At 55.7% G+C, this 21223-nt stretch overlaps 1 protein-coding gene and 1 long non-coding RNA gene across 5 annotated transcripts; one reads left to right on the top strand and one right to left on the bottom strand.

The window, feature by feature from the left end:
• Nucleotides 1-723: 723 nt before the first annotated feature.
• Nucleotides 724-5043, bottom strand: LOC126069159 (uncharacterized). The gene is made up of 3 exons (XR_007515853.1): nucleotides 4972-5043; nucleotides 1767-1856; nucleotides 724-1557 (listed from the first exon to the last, which is right to left on the bottom strand). It is a non-coding gene; the product is annotated as an uncharacterized LOC126069159 (long non-coding RNA).
• PLCXD1 (phosphatidylinositol specific phospholipase C X domain containing 1) lies at nucleotides 4420-21119 on the top strand. Of its 4 annotated transcripts, none has more exons than XM_049872170.1 (8): nucleotides 4420-4608; nucleotides 6325-6452; nucleotides 13855-14000; nucleotides 14740-14876; nucleotides 16031-16159; nucleotides 18689-18844; nucleotides 20569-20710; nucleotides 20862-21119. In XM_049872170.1, the coding sequence occupies exons 3-8, from the start codon at nucleotides 13880-13882 to the stop codon at nucleotides 21098-21100; spliced, it is 924 nt and encodes a 307-aa protein (XP_049728127.1). In that variant the 5' UTR covers nucleotides 4420-4608; nucleotides 6325-6452; nucleotides 13855-13879; the 3' UTR covers nucleotides 21101-21119. The 4 variants fall into 4 exon arrangements, with proteins under 4 accessions (XP_049728127.1, XP_049728125.1, XP_049728126.1 ...); XM_049872168.1 differs by having other exon boundaries at nucleotides 4425-4608; nucleotides 20527-20710; XM_049872169.1 differs by lacking the exon at nucleotides 4420-4608 and adding an exon at nucleotides 4632-4920 and having other exon boundaries at nucleotides 20527-20710.
• Nucleotides 21120-21223: the final 104 nt, after the last annotated feature.

The raw sequence follows: 21223 nt of genomic DNA, 5'->3' as shown, positions 1-21223 counted from the left end.
AGTGTCTTCGAGCAGGAACCCCCTTTCAGGGGGCTGCACCCTGGGCCTGTGTGATGGGCCCCCGTCAGTGGGGGTGGGATGGGGTGGGGGATGGTGGAGAGGCTCCCAGGGCTTAGTCAGCTCTGCTCCACCCTCAGGGCTGCAGCACCCTCCCTGACTCCAAGTTCCTCTTTCTCTCTTACTGTCCAAAGCCTGAGGTAAGAGCTGTCTCGGCAGAAACGGGGCTCTAGGTCACAAGCCTCTCCAGGCTGAGCCTGGAGAGCTCCAGTCTCTTTTGGGAAACGCGTTGTGACTTTTCTGGAAGCTTTAAGGGGTCAGCATCGGATTTGGTTGCAATTTGGGTTTCCTTGTGGTTGTGGAGCCAAAGGCCAGAAAACAAAACCCCTCTTCCAATGGGTGGGAACTAGGGCGAGGTTGTTACTGAGGAAAGTCAGTGTCTCCCAGGGGGAAGGGGGAGTTTTTGCTTCAGGGCCCCGAGTTTCCAAGTTTTCATCCTTGGGTGCAGGCAGTGGCGATAGCCGCGATGAATGTAATTAATGTCACTGAATTGTTCATGCAGAAATTGTTGAATTAGCAAATGTTTTGTTAAATCTACATTTTTACCAACATTTAGAAAAATGAGGAAGAAATCATATTTCCCTGTTAAACAGAGCCCTGGTGGTGCAGTGGTTCAAGAGTTGGGCTGCTAACCAAAATGTTGGCAGTTCAAAGCCACCAGTCGCCGCTAGAGAACCCTATGAGGGCAGTTCTACTCTATCCTATAGGGTTGCTGTGAGTTGTTCACGCCTCTGACTGTGGCTGGTGGACCTGGGGCCAGGGTACAAACGTGGGACTGGGGATGGCGTGGCAAGGTGAGGGGAGTGGAGCGGGGATGGGTCAAAGGGGAAAAAGAAGAGATTCCTTTCTTCTTTTTCTGGTAAAGAGGTCAGAAGAGGCAGTTCTCAGTAGATCATCCCCTGTGGATTTTATTTCACTTTAAGGACATCATGCCTGGTAAAGCAGGGGGTCAGCGACAAAGGGGAAGACCCTCAACGGGCTCAAGCATAACAACGATTGTGAGGACGACACAGGACCAGGCCGTGTTTTGTTCTGTGGTACATAGGGTCGCGGTGAGTCTGAACCAACTCAACAGCACCTAACGACAACAAACGACACAATCCTCAACAATGCAACCTTAAAGGAGGCAGTGGCATGGCAGTTCAATGGTGGAACCCTCTCCTTCCATGTAGGAGACCCAGGTTCAATCCTCGGCCAGTGCACCTCATACGAAGCTGCCACCCGTCTGTCCGTGGAGGCTTGCTTGGGTGTTGTTGTGATGTTGAACAGGTTTCAGCGGAGCTTCTAGACTAAGAAAGACTAGGAAGAATGGCCTGGAAATCTACTTTTGAAAATCAGCCAATGAAAATCCTACGACTCATGAGCTGTCCGATCTGTAACCGGTCATGGGGATGGCGCAGGACTGGGCAGTGTTTTGCTCTGTTGTGCTTGGTGTTGCCATGAATCCAGGCCAACACCCGGGCAGCTAACAACAACAATCCTCAATGAGGAGACAAGAGACTAGATTAAAAAAAAAAAAAAAAAAACACCTGGTGAGTATGGTCACCTGCAGAAGTCACATAGGCAGGGAGTTAGTCACCCGGGGCTCCCAGGTCTCTGCCCACATGTTGTCTGAGCTCCATGCAGGTTAGCCCAGCAGGTTAACCCGATGAGTTAGCAGCCCCTCCCACATCCTCCCATGCCAACAGTCTTTGGCAGGTTGCTCACACCTGGCATGAGAGCAGTGGGAACCCCCAGAGCTGATAGGTAGCCTCTGTAGTTGGAGACTGAGTACGTCCGTGGTATCTGCGCCTGCTGGCCTGCGGATAGACATTCACAGCTGTCTGCCCACACACCCTCTGCCCTTAACCTTGTGCTGGGATTGCCAAGTCCCGGGGGGTCAGGTCAGGTCAGGTCAGGTCAGGTCTGACAAACAGGCAGCCAGACGCTGGAGAGCAGGTGAGGGTCGTGAGAACTCTCTGAACCGTGGGCACCACTTCCTGTGCTGGAAAGTACCTGGAAGGAACGCTTTGCCGCTCCAATCTGAGCTCTCTAAGAGGTTGTCATGCTATTTGCAAAGCACAGAGCATTGCCAATGGGGAAGTCCCAGTGAAGCTAACTTTGGGCTGGTGCTCACGCTGGGCCTACTTAAATTAAACCACATTCTAGAATAATCGGGACTCAGGAAATGAGGAAGTATTCCAGACACAGGCAAACAAGCCCTGCACACCACTGAATTGGCGTGACCCACCCAGGTACACTGCCTGACTAAGGGAGGATGCTGTTATCACGTCACCCAAGAGCACTTAATACACAGACAGGTGCACCACCCAGGTTCTCACCACCTCGTAGTTCAGGTCATCTCCAAGGTGTGCAGTCCTCACCCAGACAACACACAGCTGCACTGACCAGGTCCCCATCACCTCCTGGTCCTTGTCATTACCACCCAGATGCACATAGTCCTCACCCAGGCATCACAAGGGGCACTGACCAGGTCCCCATCTCCTCCCAGCCCATGTCCTCACCACCCAGAGGCACAAAGTCCTCACCCAGACAACACACAGGTGCACTGATCAGGTCCCCATCACCTCCTGGTCCTTGTCATCACCACCCAGGGGCACGGAGTCCTCACCCAGACAACACAGGGGCACTGAGCAGGTCCCCACCACTTCCTGGTCCTTGTCACTACCACCCAGATGCACACAGTCCTCACCTAGACAACACACAGGGGCACTGACCAGGTCCCCATCACCTCCTGGTCCTTGTCATTACCACCCAGATGCACATAGTCCTCACCCAGGCATCACAAGGGGCACTGACCAGGTCCCCATCTCCTCCCAGCCCATGTCCTCACCACCCAGAGGCACAAAGTCCTCACCCAGACAACACACAGGTGCACTGATCAGGTCCCCATCACCTCCTGGTCCTTGTCATCACCACCCAGGGGCACGGAGTCCTCACCCAGACAACACAGGGGCACTGAGCAGGTCCCCACCACTTCCTGGTCCTTGTCACTACCACCCAGATGCACACAGTCCTCACCTAGACAACACACAGGGGCACTGACCAGGTCCCCATCACCTCCTGGTCCTTGTCATTACCACCCAGATGCACATAGTCCTCACCCAGGCATCACAAGGGGCACTGACCAGGTCCCCATCTCCTCCCAGCCCATGTCCTCACCACCCAGAGGCACAAAGTCCCCACCCAGACAACACACAGGTGCACTGATCAGGTCCCCATCACCTCCTGGTCCTTGTCATTACCACCCAGGGGCACGGAGTCCTCACCCAGACAACACAGGGGCACTGAGCAGGTCCCCACCACCTCCTGGTCCTTGTCACTACCACCCAGATGCACACAGTCCTCACCTAGACAACACACAGGGGCACTGACCAGGTCTCTATCACCTCCTGGTCCTTGTCATCACTACACAGATGCATCGAGTCCTCACCCAGACAACACACAGGGACACTGACTAGGTCCCCATCACCTCCTGGTCCATGTTATCACCACCCAGGAGGAGGGAAAGGAAGGGAGGGAATAAGGTAGGGAGAGGTGGGGGGAAGAGAGGAAAGGAGGGAGGCGGTAAGGGATGGAGGGAGGGGAGGTCCAGGGAGGAAGGGAAGCGGGTTGGGGAGCTGATGGGCCTGCCTTAGGATGGTGACGGGGTGGAGGAGAAAGAGAGGGTGGGGGTTGCAAGCTGGTAGATGACCACACAGGGGAGCGAGCTCCAGGGGTTTGGCAGCCCGGGTGGCCCAGAATGAGGACATCCAGAAGAGAAAGGGGGTTGGACAGGAGCCAGTGGGATTCCACCCAGGACCAGCCAGGTCCCAGGTCAGCTCTCCTGGCCCTCACACCATGGCACCCCAGTGGTCTGCTGTGTAAACCCGGCTGCAGGCCAGTGCTCACTGGGAGAGAGGGTGGACAGGAAACGTTTGTGCCTCCTCACTGGGAGGAGGGGGAAGGAGAGTGGAGGTAAGCTAGGGACCTCAGCTGGGTCACCCCTGGGTCAGCCCAGGAGAACAAGTGGTGAAGGGGTAGAGGCCGTACCAGGCAGGAAGCCACTCCACAGACAGGCACAGGCCACACTTGTCCCGGGGCCACCGGCTCTCAGGAGCAGCTTGAGGGGGGCACACCTTCTGGCCAGTTCCCATCAGACTTGCTCAGAGGTCAAAGGCCACTCTGCCCAGGGATGTTGCAACAGAAGTACTGGAGTGAAAGTGTGACCACAGGGTCACCGAGGGCCAGCAGCTGGGGGTGCAGTCTGTACCCATTTTCCCGTGAGCGTCCCCTCTCTGACCCCCAAGTCCCCGTGGGACTCTCCACCGACCTTTGGGCCGCCCAGTCCCGGCCAGTGAGAACCGGTTGGGGCGGATGTCACAGCAGCTCCGTGGCCCTGTCGCAGGTCGGGACACGTGCGCCCCTCAAGGCCACTCCCTCCCTGGGGCCCTGCCGGCCCAGTGTCTGGCTGCCAATCCGGTTGGACGTGGAGTTTAGGAAGTGCCAGTGCCCCGCGGCAGAGACAGCAGGAGGAACCGGGGACTCGACCAGGACCCAGCAGACTCCGAGGTGAGCGCCGCCCGCGTGCGCGTCAGGGGCACAGAGAGCTGGGGTGCCGGGCGCCGGGAGGCGCAGGGCGGCTTCTGCCCCCTACAGTGGTGGACACTAGGGGGACCCCAAGGGCCTCGCTCATCCCCTGCACCCGGGCGGCTGGAGGGGGCCGGGCAGCCGGACGAGGGCCGGGACAGGGAGCGACCGGACAGGCTGGGTCACCGCCACTGGGGCCCAGGACCGCGAGGTGGACAGGGGCCTGGCCTCGGGCTCAAGGCTCCCCTGTCCCCGCAGGGAGCGAGCGGCCGGGGCGAAGGGCGTTTCAGCGCAGTGAGTGCAGCCGGGAATGCAGGGGTGGCCGGCCAGGGACAGGCTGCTCACCCCACAGCTGTTTACTGAGTCTCCCTCTCTGCGGTCCAGGCATCCGGATGTGCGGGACGGGGCCAGGGCCAGAGACAGGGCTGGGAACAGGGCCAGAGACAGGGCCGGGACGGGACGGGAATGTGGGCGGGCGCAGTCACTGGTTGCTCACCCTTCAACTGTTTACTGAGTCTGCTGCCCCGTGGTCCCGACATCGGGACGTGCGGGACGGGGACAGGGACACGGGGACAGGACACCAAGAGCTTCCCCGGACTCAGGATGGGGACGTCCTGGGGGTGCCTGGCCGGGCCACCCTCTGGGCATCGTTTTGGAAAGTGACCCACATTCCTTAGGCTCCCGGGTTCTGAGATGGAGGGAGTAGGAGGCCCCATGGCAAAGGGGTCAGCGGGGAGGGCTGCAGCCCAGGTGTGCCGGGAAGGGGCCAGGCTCCGAGGCCCCAGGAAGCGGGGCAACAGCTGTTGGCTGGGTACTTGCTGTAGGGTTGTGGGAATGCAAATGACCCCGGGGCTCAGCTCTGGGAGGAGGGAGGAGTGCGCAGGTGAGCAAGGTCAGTGTACCTGGGAAGATTAGGGCTGGCGGGTGCAGTGTTTGTGTCAAAGCTTGTGGGGAGGACTTTCCTTCTGACAAGGACAGTCTGCTGCCTGCAGAGATGGGACAGGAAGGGGGCAGGTGCCTTGTGGCAGCAGGTGACTCCAGACTCCTGTACCTGTGGGGAGAGATGGGAGAGAGATCAGGGACAGGAGGTGGACAGGTACCTGGGGTCTTGTCCTATGAGGAGAGGTGGGGGAGGATGTGGGGGACAGGAGGTGACAGGACCCCTCAGTGGTCAGGAGGGACAGGGCATGACCCACAGCACAGAGATGTGGTTGAGGATTCGGTCTGTGGCCTGGGGCAGCTCCCCCCAGCCCACCAGCTCCCCCCTGACCCAAGCACCTTTCTTTCCTTCCCTCCCCTGTTGTGTGAGCTGGACAGAGACCCCGCTTGGTAGTTTTGGGAGGAGAAGCTCCACTGACACACATGGGTCTCCACGGTTGGGATGGACTTGATGACAACTGTTTATAGGGTGTGGGGTTTCCTTCTTGCCCGGTGAATGTTGTTATGAGACCTGGGGCCCCTGTGTGTGATGACCCACCGGGTCACCGCTGTCTTCATTCATTCATTCTGGGGTGTGAGAGGAGTTGAGGTCCCCTGAGACCATCTCTCCACAAAGCTTTATGGGGCGGCCCTACGCACGAACACATGCTCAGTAGCTGGCTCCTTTGATCCTGTGTTACGGTCTCAGGGCTTTTTCGCAATAAAGATCAGGACACCTGCCAGCTGTGGTCACTGGAAGCCTCCTCCTTCATCTCACAGGAGCCCTGCACAAGCCAAGGAGACATTTCCGGGTACATAGCGGCTGTTTTTATCCTGTTGGTCGGAGAATTGAGGTGGTGATTTGGAGAACTCACATCTCTTGGTTCTAAGTCCAGTCGACGTTTGAGGTGAGACATCGGGGGCTGAGTTGGACTGAGGGGCATGCAAAGGGCCTGTGGTGAGCTGGAAAATGGTCAACAACCAACTCTACAGAAAAGTTTGCCTGTGCAGGCACAGGGAAACCCTGTTAAAAGTTACGGCTGCCAACCAAAAGGTTGGCAGTTCTAATCCACCAGACACTCCTCGGAAACTCTGTGGGGCAGTTCTACTCTGCCCTTTAGGGTCACTATGAATCGGAACTGACTTGACAGCAATGGGTTTTTGGGTTTGATGAGGCACATAGTTTATTATATAAACAGAGACAGAGGACACACAAGTAACAAACAATAATGCCGTCGAACTTGTGAGAGCCGGAAGTCAACAGGGCTGCCTTGTTTTCCCAGATCTCACGAGTTTTTCACCTGTGACAGGGTGCAGTCTTGTAACTTTGCTATTGCTTGTTCTAGTGGAAAATAGTTGCGTTTTCCTTCTCCGACAGGTTTCCACCATACACAGGATCTGACCCTTGCAGGTTTTACTGTATATAAGATGTCCTCTTAGTGCCTGAGTTAGCTAGTGCTGCTAAACCCTAACCCTAACCCTATAACAGAAATACTTCAGTGGGTGGCTTTAACATACACAGCTTTATTTTCTCACAGTCCAGGAGGCTAGAATCGGAATTCAGGGCGACAGCTCTAGGGGAAGGCTCTCTTTCTGTCGGCTCTGGGGGAAGGTCCTTGTCTCAGCTTCTCCAGCCGGTCCAGCTTGGAGTGTCTCGCTTGTAGACTGCTCTGCCTCCCTGGTCCTCAGATAGGGTGGGTTTTCCCCTTTGTCTGCTTCCTTCTGTGCCTAATCCACCCTTTTATATGTCAAAAGTGATTGCATGCCTTAAGACATACCCAATGCTGATACGGCCTTATTAACATAACAGAGAGAGCCCTTTCCCAAATGGGCTTACACCCACTGCTATGTTGTTGTTATACTACCCACTGCCATCCAGTGGGTTCTGACTCATAGCAACCCTATAGGGCAGAGTAGAACTGCCCCGTAGGGTTTCCAAGGAGTGCCTGGTGGATCTGAACTGCTAACCTTTTGCTTAGCAGACGAACTCTTAACCACTACACCACCAGGGTTTCCGTCGTCGTCGTCGTCATCGTTGTTGTTAGTTGATCCCAAATCACAGTGACCCCACGTGCGTCAGGGCAGAACTGTGCTCCATGGGATTTTCAAGGCTGTGACCTTTCGGAAGCAGATTGCCAGGTCTGTCTTCCAAGGCGCCTCTGGGTGGGTTTAAACCGTCAACCTTTTGGCTGATAGTAGAGTTCTTAACCATTTGCACCATCCAGGGACTCCTTCCACAGGTAGGAACAAAAACCCACTGCCACGGAGTTGATTCCAACTCATAGCAACCCTATAGGACAGAGTAGTACTGCCCCAAACGGTTTCCAAGGCTGTAACCTTTACAGAAGCTGACTGCCACATTTTCACCCCGCGGAGAGGCTGGTTTGAACCGCTGACCTTTCGTTAGCAGCTGAGTGCTTAACCACTGGACTACCAGGTCTCCTTTCCACAGGTATAGGTGTTGCCAGGAACTCTGGGTTCTGCTCAGCACAACTCCGTCCCAGGCCAAAATGACAGAGACTGAGTTAGAGAGAACAAAAGGCAACTTTATTGGTTGGCCAAGCAAGGAGACAGTCGAGGTGCGTGCCATCCGAGACTGCCTCCCAGGTAACTTCTGGAGGTTAGTTTATGTGGGCAGGATCAGTTTCAGAACACAAAATGGCACGCATGCAGGTGTGGAACATTTTAGAATGAGTAAACGTTTTCTAAGGCCTGGGTTCGATTCTCCACACAGGAGGAAGTTAGCCTTTTTTGTTCGGTAGCACGTTAGCTCTCCGATCAGGGGCGGAGGATTTACCACGCATGAGGCAGTTAATAAACTAAAGGTCACCTGAAGTGCCGAAATGGAGGGCAGGGCCTGTTTCAGCCGATTCCGGATAGCAGGAGGCTGATTCTTTTCAAAGAAATTCTGAGGAGAAAAGCAACTTCAGAAAATGGGCTGGGTGAGGGGCTGTCCTGAGGAGACAATGATCTTAAGAAAATGGCTCTAGGCCTGTCTTATTGGGGTGAGGATTCCAACACAAACATTGGGGGACACAGTTCCATCCATGACACTCTTTATTGTAAATTCCGTACAGCTAGTTGATTCACCCAGAAAGCTTTGGCTGACTTTTCCCAAACTCTTGTATCCACATTCAACCTATTGCTGCACTTGACGAACAAGTGTGGTTCCCACGTGAATGTTGGTTGACATTTCATCCTGAATTAGTAAGACTACGAACTTAACGTGTAACAAACCCCACCTCGTTCCACAATGACCTGAGGACTTCTTTGCTGAACTGGGTCTTTGAATATTGAAAGAATATTTTCTCAATTTTTTTTTGCTATTTGCAACGTAATGCATGAAGGAGCCTGGGCGGTGCAGTGGTTGAGAGTTTGGCTGCTAACCAAAAGGTCAGCAGTTCAAATCCACCAGATGCTCTTTGGAAACCCTATGAGGCAATTCTACTTTGTCCTATAGGGTGAGCATGAGTCAGAATCAACGGTCACGGGTTTATGGCTCCAGGCACAACATACTTTTTTCTTTTCCTCTTTTTATTGTGCTGAAAAGATACACACCAAAACATTTGCCAACACACCAACAGGCACAGTAGACTTTTCAGCTGGATCAGTGGCATTTTGCCCACGCACACAATCAACAACACAACCCTAAATCAAGCCCTGGTTTGTAACGTTTGCCAATTGCTATGGTGTAAAGACTCCCACGTTGGCCAATTTCAAGCTACCAGCCTGAGCGTGGAGCTGGGAGGACATGGGCTCACCGTCGTGTAGTATTTCCACAGACAGATGCTGTAAGAAAAAAACAGCTGCCGCGGAGTCGACTCCGACTCATGGTGCCCCTGTGTGTGTCAGAGTAGACGTGTGCTCCACAGGGTTTTTAATGGATGTTTTTTCCAAGATGCCTCTGGGTGGACTCAAACCTCCAGCCTTTGGGTTAGCAGCCGAGCGCACTCACCCTTTGCACCACAAGGGCCTCCTGCAGATGCTACAGGAGTGAAGAACGGCAAGAGAATAGCTGTCAGTAAATCACAGTGCAGAGCGGTGGGCTCTGAGTACCTGCAACCTGTGTTTTTCATGTAATTTATTCAATTGCAAGGTTATGATCTAATTATTCATCGCGGCTGTGTTTAAACACTGGCTCACCCTTTCTGAACCTTTAATCACTGACTTCCCTGAGCCCGTGATGGCCGGCCCTGCACCCAGGCCTCAGCTACTTGAAGGTTAGGACAAAGGGGGTGAGAGGTCTTCACTTGAAGCGAGAGGGTGAACCCTGCGGAATTTCCAGGAACCTTTGTGCGTCTAGGGACATCAGACCCACCGAAACCCAGCCAGGACCTGCCCAAACCTTCACTCCGGACGCTGTTGGTTGCCGGCAGTGCTGGGAGGGGGTTCACAGGCCCAGCATTGGCCCTGACCCATGATCAGTCCTGAGGGGTGGTGCTGGCCTCAGTCCATGGTCAGTCCTCGGGGGGTCGTGCAGGATAAGCCTTGGCCCCGATCCGCCCAGCACGGCAGGCACCTGGGTGCAGGCTCCGGGGCAGAGTCCTATCTCCAGGCTGCCGGAACGTTTGGCTCATCCTGAATTAGGACACCACACGGCCCCCCACCAGATCCTGTGCTCAGTCCTGGGGGGACATTGACAAGACAAGAGAGGGCTGAGAAAGGGCCAGGGAACTGCAGGTTTGCCTTGGGGAAGGCGCAATCAAGGGCAGGCACGCTGGTCGGTGTTTAAAGGACTCTGTTACAGACCCCAACAGTTCCTGGGTGGGGGAAATAGTGAACACATTCACTGCTAACTGAAAGGCTGGAGGTTTGAGTTCACTGAGAGGAGCCTTGGAAGAAAGACCTGGCAATCTACTGAAAAATCAACCACTGAAAACCCTGTGGAGCTCTGTGCTACTCACACACATGGGGGAGCCATGAGTTGGAACCAACTGGTGGTTTTTGTTTTAATTTACAGCAAAGGAACCAAGGGTTAGAGTTGGTCAGCGACTTCTCCCGAGTCACAGAGACAAAAAGCGGTAGAAGCAGGATTAGAATGGAAGCGGAATCTGACTAGATAGCCCTGCCTTTACCCAGGACACGATGATATTCTGAACGGCGTCCCCACCTGGTCTGTGTGGGTTGTGAAGGCTTCCCTGCCATGGAGCCACACAGCTGATGTTTTCCTTAGATGTGAGCGTGTCTCACTGAGACTCTGTGCTGTGAAGTCAACGGAAAGCAGACCTCAGATCCAGCCCAATCCACTCAGCACCAAGTGTGATGTGATTCTTTATAACATGAAAATATCAATTGAAGAAAAAAATGAAAATATTGCATGTCCCTGTCAATATGCTAAAAAAATTGCCACATTCTGAGACCTGATGATGTCAGCTCTTACTGAAAATCCAATTTCTATAGTCAAACTAACAGGCTGGCAGACGGGGGCCCCCTTTAAATTCCTGTGGTTTTGGTGGTCGTCTTTTTATAGCTATCCCTTTTGTTTAATCTGATATTCCTTTGCATTATAAAACAAAGGGTCAGCAGTTCAAATCCACTAGGCGCTCCCTGGAAACTCTGTGGGGCAGTTCTACTCTGTCCTATAGGGTCGCTATGAGTCGGAATCGACTCGACGGCACTGGTTGGGATTATAAAATTATATAATACAGAACAGTTTACGGAATGTATATGTATTATAGGTCATAGTTGGCATACATAATATAATACGTGTTATATGTTGTTGTGTGGCATCAAGTCCTTTCCGACTCATGGTGATCCTATAGGACAGAGTAGAACTGCCCCATAGGGTTTTCTAGGCCGTAATCTTTATGGGAGCAGATGACCAGGTCTTTTCTCCCTCGGAGTGGCTGGTGGGCTTGAAGCAGACCTTTCAGTTAGCAGCTGAGCACTAACCATTGGTTCGGTGGTAGAATTCTTACTTTCCATCCTGGAGACCCAGGTTCGGTTCCCACTCAGTGCACTTTATTCACAGCCGCCGCCCTTCTGTCAGGGGAGGCTTACGTGTTGCCCCGATGCTGAACAGGTTTCAGCCAAGCTTCCAGACTAAGATAGACTAGGAAGAAAGGCCTGGCCATCTGCTTCTGAAAATCAGCTCATGAAATCCTGTGGATCACAGCGGTCCGATCCCCAGCCAATCATGGGGGTGGTTCAGGACCGGGCAGCGTGTAGTTCCATCGTGCATGGGGTTGCCATGAGTCAGCGGCTAACTCGATGGCAGCTAACAACAACAACATGCATGACATTGTATAAGGATCCCAGGTGGCACAGTGGTTAAAGCACTCGTGCTCGGCTGCCAACCAAAAGGCCAGCAGTGTGAACCCACCAGCCGCTCTGCGGGAGAAAGATGTTGCAACCTCCTCTTGTTAAGATTTACAGCACTGGAAACCCTATGGGGCAGTTCTACTCTGTCCTATGGGTTCACCATAAGCTGAAATCAACTCAATGGCAATAGTATATGTTACATCCTTCACCCTCCATCTTATATCCACCCTTCATCTTGTCTCCACCCCCGTCCTCCATCTTATCTCCCTCCTCCATCTTGTCTCCACCCTCCATCTTGTCTCCACCCTCCATCTTGTCTCCACCCTCCATCTTGTCTCCACCCTCCATCTTGTCTCCACCCTCCATCTTGTCTCCACCCTCCATCTTGTCTCCATCCTCCATCTTGTCTCCATCCTCCAACTTGTATCCCCCCACCCTCCATCTTGTCTCCATCCTCCATCTTGTCTCCATCCTCCATCCTGTCCCCACCCCCATCTTTTCTCCACCCTCCATCTTGTCTCCATCCTCCATCCTGTCTCCACCCTCCATCTTGCCTCTACCCTCCATCCTTTATCCACCCTCTATCCTGTCTCCACCCCCATCCTGTCTCCACCCTCTATCTTGTATCCCCCTCCATCCTCCATCCTGCATCCACCCTCCATCTCATTGTATTGGAGATATTCTATCAGAGTACAGAATCATGGGAGCCCTTGGGTGGGTCAAATGGTGAACATGTTCAGCTGCTAACCAAAAGGTTGGAGGTTCAAATCCACCCAGAGGTGCCTCAGAAGAAAGGCCTGGCAATCTACTTCAGAAAAATCAGCCATTGAAAACACTGTGGAGCACAGTTCTACTCTGACACACACTAGGTCACCATGACTCAGAGTTGACTCCTTGGAAATGGGTGTTTGGTCACAGACCCAGAGGGGAACAGCTTCTCATTGCTCAGTGGCAGGACAGAACCAAGGATGTTGTGTCTGGTGTGCTCTGCACGGAATCAAGGGGGCTTTCTACAGCTGGAGACAGTCAGGGGACCCAGGCCACCTGCTGACTAGAGGGGACTCTGCCCTCCCCAGGAGAGAAGTCACGCGGTGTTGGGAACAGCTAACACACCAAGTGGGTAGGTGGGCTCGTTCTGAGTGGCTCCAGCACGCGTTAGCTCACAGAGGGCCCAGGAGGCGGGCAGTGTTGCCATCCCGTTTCACCGTTAGGGAGCTGAGGCACAGCGAGAAGCGTTAGGTAACTGGTGGATAGGTCCCAAGTTGTCCGAGGTTAGGGTGGACTGAGCACTTCCCAAGAAGAACAGGGTCCCGAAGAAAGAGGGGGCAGGAGGCAACCCTTCTGGAAAGAGGTGTGGGCTGGGGTGGGGCGGCCTGGCTCCCTGCACCCTCGTCGTCAGCCCCCTGTCTGTGCAGGGCGGTTAGGCACACACCCTACCTATCTGCTCACCGTGGGTGGGAGTTAGATATGAACGCGAAGATTTAACCCATGGCCGTGCTCGGGACACAGCGGCTAGAGGGTAACTTAAGGACTGGTCACTTCCCTTCATCTGTGCTCTTGACAAGCCCAGGAGGGAAGGTGCCGCAAAAGCGTGGAGCCGTAAACCCAAAACAACAGTATTTGGAGTGTGAATGAACGTTTCAACATACACCCAGTTTTCCGCTGGGTGAGAACATGGACAGGTGACATTCCTAACATGTCTGGGACACACCTGTTAGCAGAGAGGTGGGAATTTGACAAGGAAGCAATTGCACATTTTTGGCTGCTCCTCTCCCCTGTTCTCCTCCCTCCCTGCTATGTCTCTCTCTCAGTCTCTCTCTGTCTATCTCCCCCCTCCTCTCTCACGGGTCTCTGCCTCCCACAGACTCTCCTCCATCCCTCCACACTTCCGACCACATCCTTGTCTCCCTGAGGAAATCTATTGGTGATTTTTTTTTTCAAGCCACAAGCCCTGTGTGAAAACCCTTTGCCATTGAGGAGATTCGACTCATAGCAACCCTATAAAACACGCACCCTTTTCCACTCTGCAAACCTCCTTTCCTTCCTCAGGCCGAGAGCCCAGGGTTCACCTCCAATGGGCCGGCAGGTGAGCACTTCCGGCAGGTTCCAGACTCGGTGCTGCACCAATGCTAACTGGATGTCAGAGCTGTGTCCTGGGCTCTGGGATGTGCCCCTGCACCACCTCTCCATCCCAGGTGAGCGGACTATACTCTCTCACAGCGCTGGAGGCTGGAAGTCTGAGATCAGAGGGTCAGTTGTATTGATTCCTTCCGAGGCTCTGAGGGAGGACCTATTCCCTGCCCTGCTCCCAGGTCCTGGTGGTTGCTGGCGGTCCTTGGCATTCCCTGGCTTGTAGACATGTCACTCCAATGTCTGCCTTTGTCGTCAGGTAGCTGTCTTTTCTCTGTGTGTCTGTCTCTGTGTCTCTTCTCTTCTATAACAACACTACTAAGATGGGATTTAAGGAGCCCTGGGCGCCATGAGTCAGAATCGACCTGACGGCAAAGGCTTTGCTTTTTTGGTGGCCCAATGGCTAAGTGCTTGGCTGCTAGCCAAAAGATTGGTGGTGGTTCGAACCCACTAGTGGCTTCCCGGGAGAAAAGATCCAGAGTTCCGCTCCTGTAAAGATTACAGCCTAGATAACCCCATGGGGCAGCTCTGCTCTGTCACACAGGGTCACCATGAGTTGGCACCCAACAACAGCAAGATGGGATTAGCCCCCAACCTGCTCCAGTATGACGGGGTGTTAGCCTCACTGATAACATCTTCAATGACCTTATTTCCAAACAAGGTCATGTTCACAGGTACCAGGATCAGGACTTTTATCTTTTGGGGGGACATAATTCAGACCGCTACTTGACTCCTCACATGTAGCTACAACCAAGCGTGGGTGGGGGATCTCAGGTGAAATGTCCCCTCGTGTCTTGCACCCAGGGAGCCACGACACCATGACCTATTGCTTGAACAAGAAGTCCCCGATTTCCCACAGGGAGCCCAAACTGCTGCAGCTCCTGAGCAAGGTGCTGCCCTGCGTCACCCGCCCCGTGATCCTCAAGTGGTCGGTCACACAGGTAGGGGCTCCGGGGCGCTCACCTGGTGGGGAGACGGGACCCCATACCCTTACTCCCTGGGTGGTTCCCTGACCCCCACCCAGCCTGCCCTGATGCAAATGGGGGTTACAGGAACTGGGGGCAGTTTGGCGGTGATGTGGCATGAAGAGGAATGGGTGTTGCAGTGTGTACCCCTGGGCTACCCCAGGCTGGGGAGGGGGCACTGCTGCTGGCTGTGGTCTTATCCCTGAGCACGGGTGGGTATGGGTGCCAGGGGCCTGTCCCGGGCTGTCGCTGGTGGTGGTGGGGGGTGGGGAATACAGACCCCAGCCCAAGGAAGTACCCAAAGAGGAGCATAGCACCATTTTGTTTTCCTTTCTTTTATTTTCATGTTATTTTGTACTTTTTCTGTAATTATTTTGTGAGAGGGAATAGTGTCCTTTTCTTGTCGTTTATTCTGCCTTTATATTAATTCTTGCGTTTCCTCCCAATATTTTGTGTGGAGTGGTGTGTGCCACCTCTTTTTCCTTTAATCCATTTTTGTGTTAATTTTGGCCTTTTCGTATTAATATTTCCTGTAGAGGACACACGCCGTTCTTTTCTTTTATTCTAGTATTAATTTTGCTTTTCTGTTATTCTTTCGTCAGCAGACTTGGTACCATTTCCTTTTCCTCTATTCCCCCTTTACCTGAATTTGCTTCTCTGGCACTGGGGTTGGGGTACTATATTGTGGGGCCCCTCCTGGGCCACCACAGCTCCTCCCCCACGCTCTCCTGGGTCAGGGTCCCCGTGGGTCCCCATGGCCCCCTGGAGACCGCTCTGGGTTGCTGGAAGCCTCGTCAGGTTCTGGGGTCCCTGATGGTCCCTCTCGGTGACAGGAGGAGGAGGGTGGGGGGCCCTGCAGAGAGCCCGGAGATCCGTATGGGGGGACACCGGCTCCAGGGACACCGCCAGCAGGACTGAAGAACGCGTCTGCGGTAAACGCGTCCAGTGTCACCCAAGGGTGGGTCCCCAGCGCAGGCCCTCAGCACCCCAGCCCACGTGTGTGGTGACAACTGTCCCCACCGGCCGCGGCCTCTCACACTGCGCGCCTGGTGGTCAGCCCAGCTGTCCCGGCTCAGGATGATGACTGGCCAGCGGCCTTGGCCCAGAGGGACGCTGCTCTTTGTCTGCAGGTTCTGAACATCACGGAGCAGCTGGACGCGGGGGTCCGGTACCTGGACCTGCGGGTGGCGCACATGGCGGGGGGCCCTGAGAAGAACCTGCACTTTGTGCACATGGTGTACACGACGGCGCTGGTGGAGGTGAGGGGGGTGAGGGGGTGCAGGGTGCGGGGTGCGGGGTGCGGGGGGGTGCAGGGGAGGGGTGAGTGGGGGGCGCCGGGCGGACAGGGACGTGGACGTGGTGTACACAATGAGGCTGGTGGGGGGTGACGGGTGCGGCGGGGTGCAGGGGAGGGGTGAGTGGGAGGCGCCCGTCGGACAGGGACGTTGGCGTACACAATGGGACTGGTGGGGGGTGGGGGGTGCGGGGCCCGAAGGCACACGGGAGGGGTGGGGGGCAGCCGGACGGGACGTGCACGTGGTGTACACAATGGGGCTGGTGGGGGTGCAGGGTGCGGGGCCGGGAGGCACACGGGAGGGGTGGGGGCAGCCGGACAGGGAGGTGCACGTGGTGTACACGACGGGGGTGGGGGTGCGAGGTGCGGGGGCGGAAGGCACATGTGAGGGGTGGGGGACAGCCGGACGGGGACGTGCACGTGGTGTACACGATGGGGGGTGCGGGCTGCGGGGGCGGAAGGCACACGGGAGGGGTGGGGGGCAGCCGGACAGGGAGGTGCACGTGGTGTACACGACGGGGGTGGGGGTGCGAGGTGCGGGGGCGGAAGGCACATGTGAGGGGTGGGGGACAGCCGGACGGGGACGTGCACGTGGTGTACACGATGGGGGGTGCGGGCTGCGGGGGCGGAAGGCACACGGGAGGGGTGGGGGGCAGCCAGACAGGGACGTGCACGTGGTGTACGTGACAGCGCCGTAGGGGGTGCGGGGTGTGGGGGTGCGGGGTGAGGGAAGGAGTAGGGGCGGGGTGAATGAGGGGGCGCCGGGCGGACAGGGACATTGGCGTACACAATGGGGCTGGTGGGGGGTGGGGGGTGCGGGGCCGGAAGGCACACGGGAGGGCTGCGGGGGCGGACGGCACACGGGAGGGGTGCGGGGGCGGAAGGCACACGGGAGGGGTGGGGGGCAGCCGGATGGGGACGTGCACCTGGTGTAGGTGACAGCGGTGGCCGCGGTGAGGGGCGGGGGCGGGGGACCTGGGGAGTCCGGAGAGATGGGGGGGCGGGCGCCGCGCGGTCAGGGACGGGCAGGTGGTGTACCTGAGGGCTGGTGGGGGTGAGGGGCGGGGGATGAGGGGTGGGCGGTCGGGAGGACGCGGGAGGGGTGGGGGCGGACGACAGACAGGGATGTGCGCGCGATGGCGCTGGTAGAGGTGCGGGGGCGTGACTGTGGGACCACTGAGCAAGGTTGTCGCAGAGCGGGGGCGGTCCCCTGGGGGCAGCGGGAAGGTCACCGTCTGTGGCAGGGCTGGCGCTCTGCAGGAGCAGGAAAACGTCTTGGGTGTGGTATGTGGTGCGTGTGTGTGTGCACCTGCATGTGTGTACGCGCGCTGTGTGTGCAGGCGTTTGTGTGTGTGTGCGTGTGTACCTGCAGATACACCCCCCACCGAAGCGAGGCTGTGGGGGGCAGGGTGCACGAAGAGCCGGCTGTTTTCAGCAGCGGGAGCTGGTCTGGCATCGATGCATTTCTGAGGGTGCTGACAGGCGTGGACTCAGATACAACACCCGTCCCATGGCCGTGGCGGGTTTGGGGGCTGGTGACCAGGCCCCTGTCCCTTGCTGTCCACCAGGCCGCTCTCCTTCCTTCATCCGCTCCAAGCCTACCTCTTTTCTGCAGAGGTTGCTGTTCATACCTGGTTTCCCAGGTGCCTCTTGGGCTTCACGGAGAGGGTCCTGGCGCTTTCTCCAGCTCATTCTCTGACCAGCTGTCCGAGGGTTGTTTCTACAATCCCCATATAACCGAGTCACCCTGCTGCTTCAATCCTGCCCGTGCTCCCTGTGCCCCTCGGCAGGCCCCACTGACCGTCGGGACCTGGGGGCACCGCTCCTAGAACCTCACGCCCACCCCTGCTGGAACCCCTGAGGTTCCAGACCTCACGGCTCCGCCAAACTCTGTCTGGGGTGCATGTGCACGCACAAACATGTGCCCACGCATGCACACACTTACATAATGCATGCGTGCATACAGACACGCACGTGTGCATGCAGCACACACATGCAGCAAACGTGCACACGCACACCAACATGCATGAACGCACAGACATGTATACATATACACAGGCATGCAGACACAAACATGTCCACACATGCATACGCAATACACACAGGTGTGTGTACACATGCGTACACACAGGCATATTCATGTCCGCACGTGCACATTCACGTATACGCACGCACACGTACATGCGTACATATACACATGCACATACTTACACACACGTGCACACACACACAGGCACACACAGTCCCCACCCTCCCTACCGCCCCTCCTCCCTAGCCAATTGCAGTTTTGCACGGTTGTCCCTGCTGCAGCACTGTGCCTTCAGCCAGCCTGCCCCGCCCCCCGTACTTTGTCCGTCTGTCCTCAGGACTGGACATGTCTGTGAGTAAGCTTGGAATGAGAGACTGCGGATTGCTGTGGAGGTCCCTGGGGTGCAGGTGTGCTCCCTCACCCTCCCGGCACCTGTCACAGCCCTGCCCCCAACCCCCCTCCCAGGACACACTGACCGAGATCTCTGAGTGGCTGGAGAAGCACCCCCGGGAGGTAGTCATCCTGGCCTGCAGGAACTTTGAGGGGATGACGGAGGATCTGCACGAGTACCTGGTCACCTGCATCAAGAACATCTTCGGGCACGTGCTGTGCCCCCGCGGGGTGAGCCGGGGTGCAGCCTGCTTCTCCTCCCACATTGGGCAAGAAGGCGGCAGGGATTTACTGGGGTGGCAGCAGACTCCTGTGTGTTTGTGGGGTGACTGCGTTCATCTGTGGCGGTCAGGCAGGTGAATGGATCCTCTGGGTTCTCCCGTGAAGAGGGCACCTGGCTGGCCTGGCACGGGCCATTTTTAGGTTCAGGGTATGACTGGAGGCTGGCCCCGTATTTATAAAATTTCTGGAGACACAGGCGGACAGAACCATGTGGAAGGGTTGTGTGTTCACACTTTGGGTTACCCTTAGGGCTTCTTGAGGGCCCTGGTGGTGCAAAAAGGTTAAGCACTCAACTAACTTAACGGTTGAGGTTCAAACCCCAGTGGCGTCATGGAAGAAAGACTTAGTGACCTACCTCTGTAAAGGTAACTGTCAAGAAAATTCTAGGGAGCACAGTTCTACCCTGTAACACCTGGGGTGCCATGAGTGAGAACCGATTCCATGACAATGGGTTTGGTTTTTGATTTGGATGACTTGTTAGAAATCGGCTCAGCTCTTTGCTGCTTCACACCCACCCACTGGGGGCTGCGTGTCTGTAGTACATTTTCCATTTTGTTGGTGGTCATGATGTTGCCTTTCCTTAGTACCTACCAGTACCAAAGTCGACCCCAACTCATGGTGACCCCGTGTGTATCAGAATAGAACTATACTCCTCAGGGTTTTCAGTGGCTAATTTTTTGGAAAGAGATAGCCAGGCCTTTCTTCTGAGGTGCCTCCAGGTGGACTCGAACCTCCGACCTTTTGCTTAGCAGGTGAGCATGTTCACCATTTGACCCCCCAGGGACTCCCATTTGATCTCTAGGAAGCATGAAGAATTAAGCCCACGATCAGTCTTGGTTGAGGTTGAAGTTGTGTTAATTAATTTCAGATCTTGTACAATTGATACTTGTCCAATTGCATCCTATAAGACTAACAAAGAGAAACCCAGTCCCCAGTGTCTGGGTGCTAAGAAAGAGCAGAGAGCACAGCTGTGAAAACTAGCCTCTTAGTGCTCCTAGCGGAGAAAAAAACAGTCGACGTGTTGACTCTGACTCCTGGTGACCCTGTTAGAGTAAAAAGGTGCTCCACAGGGTTTTTGGTGGCTGATTTTTTAGAAGTAGATTATCAGGCTTTTCTTCTGAGGTGCTTCTGGGTGGACTCAACCTCCAACATTTTGGTTGGCAGGTGAAGTCACGTTTGCACCCCCAGAGACTCAGTTTGGGATGCACCAATCAGCAGCTCAGGGACTTTGATAGTGGACTGAGGTTACTAGTGGAGGGCTAGAGGGGTGGAAGCCTGACTCACCCCTTTGAGAGCCCACAGTGCAAGCTCCTTGATTCCTGATTCTTACTAGTTCAACTTCCCCCACTGCGTGGTGTTTGCTCTAAATGAGTCACTTGGGCTGGGGGCTGGGCTGTGCATGTTTACAGAGGTGCCGGCACCTTCAGGAGTTGGTGAAGCAGGGTGGTGTCTGGCGACAGCCACCTACCTTTCCGCTTCCACCCCTGCACCCTCCCGCTCCCTCCCACCTTCCCGCCCCCATCCCCCACCTTCCTCTCCTGCCCCCTCACCCCCTCGCCCCCATTCCCCCACTATCCCTCCCCCATCCCCCCACCTTCCTGCCCCATGTCCCTAACCTTAGTGCCCCCCAGGAGGTGCCCACCCTGAGGCAGCTGTGGGCGCGCGGCCACCAGGTCGTCATCTCCTATGAGGATGAGGGCTCGGTGAGCAGACACGGGGAGCTGTGGCTGGGCATCCCGTACTGGTGGGGGAACAAGGTGAAGACGGGCGACCTCATTCGCTACCTGGAGCTCATGAAAAGCGTCGGGCGCCCAGGTGGGTCACTATGTTGTGCGTGGTAGTCTCTGTCCAGAAATCTGAACCTCCAAAGATGGGAAACTGGGGAGACAAGCAGGAGGGAAGGGCTCAGTGGGCAGTGGAGTGTGAAAAACACTGCCTAATTCCCTCCACCGCCTCACTGCTCTAGACAAACTGTTTGTGGCCGGCATCAATCTCACCGAGAACCTGGGATATGTGCTCGTGCACCCATCACAGTCCCTGAAGACCATGACGTTGCCCAGCCTCCCGTACCTGGGTGCCTGGGTCCGAGAGCAGTGTCCAGGGCCCAGCTCCTGCTGCACCAACATCATCGCCGGCGACTTCATTGGTGCAGACGATTTCGTCAGCAACGTCATACGGCTCAATGACAAGCTGCTGAGGTGCTGACCTGTTGCTTGGTGAAGTCCAGTACGTGCTGATCCTCAGCTATCAGGCCCTTCTGTGAAGTCCAGTGTGCAGCGGCTCCGAGGCTGACCCTTAGTCCTACAAGTATGCCACCGTTTTTGTGAC

Source organism: Elephas maximus, chromosome X (genome assembly GCF_024166365.1).
Source record: "Elephas maximus indicus isolate mEleMax1 chromosome X, mEleMax1 primary haplotype, whole genome shotgun sequence".
Taxonomy (NCBI): domain Eukaryota; kingdom Metazoa; phylum Chordata; class Mammalia; order Proboscidea; family Elephantidae; genus Elephas; species Elephas maximus.
Note: the sequence above shows the minus strand (reverse complement) of the source record. Positions and strands in the feature narration are given on the sequence as shown.

What these genes read in the sequence shown, in the direction of transcription:
- PLCXD1 (XM_049872168.1), top strand. Translation starts at nt 13,880, where the DNA reads ATGGGCCGGCAGGTGAGCACTTCCGGCAGGTTCCAGACTCGGTGCTGC. An exon ending in ACACGACGGCGCTGGTGGAG is followed by an intron (nt 16,160 to 18,688) that starts GTGAGGGGGGTG and finishes CCCCCCTCCCAG; the next exon opens with GACACACTGACCGAGATCTC. An exon ending in GAAAAGCGTCGGGCGCCCAG is followed by an intron (nt 20,711 to 20,861) that starts GTGGGTCACTAT and finishes TCACTGCTCTAG; the next exon opens with ACAAACTGTTTGTGGCCGGC.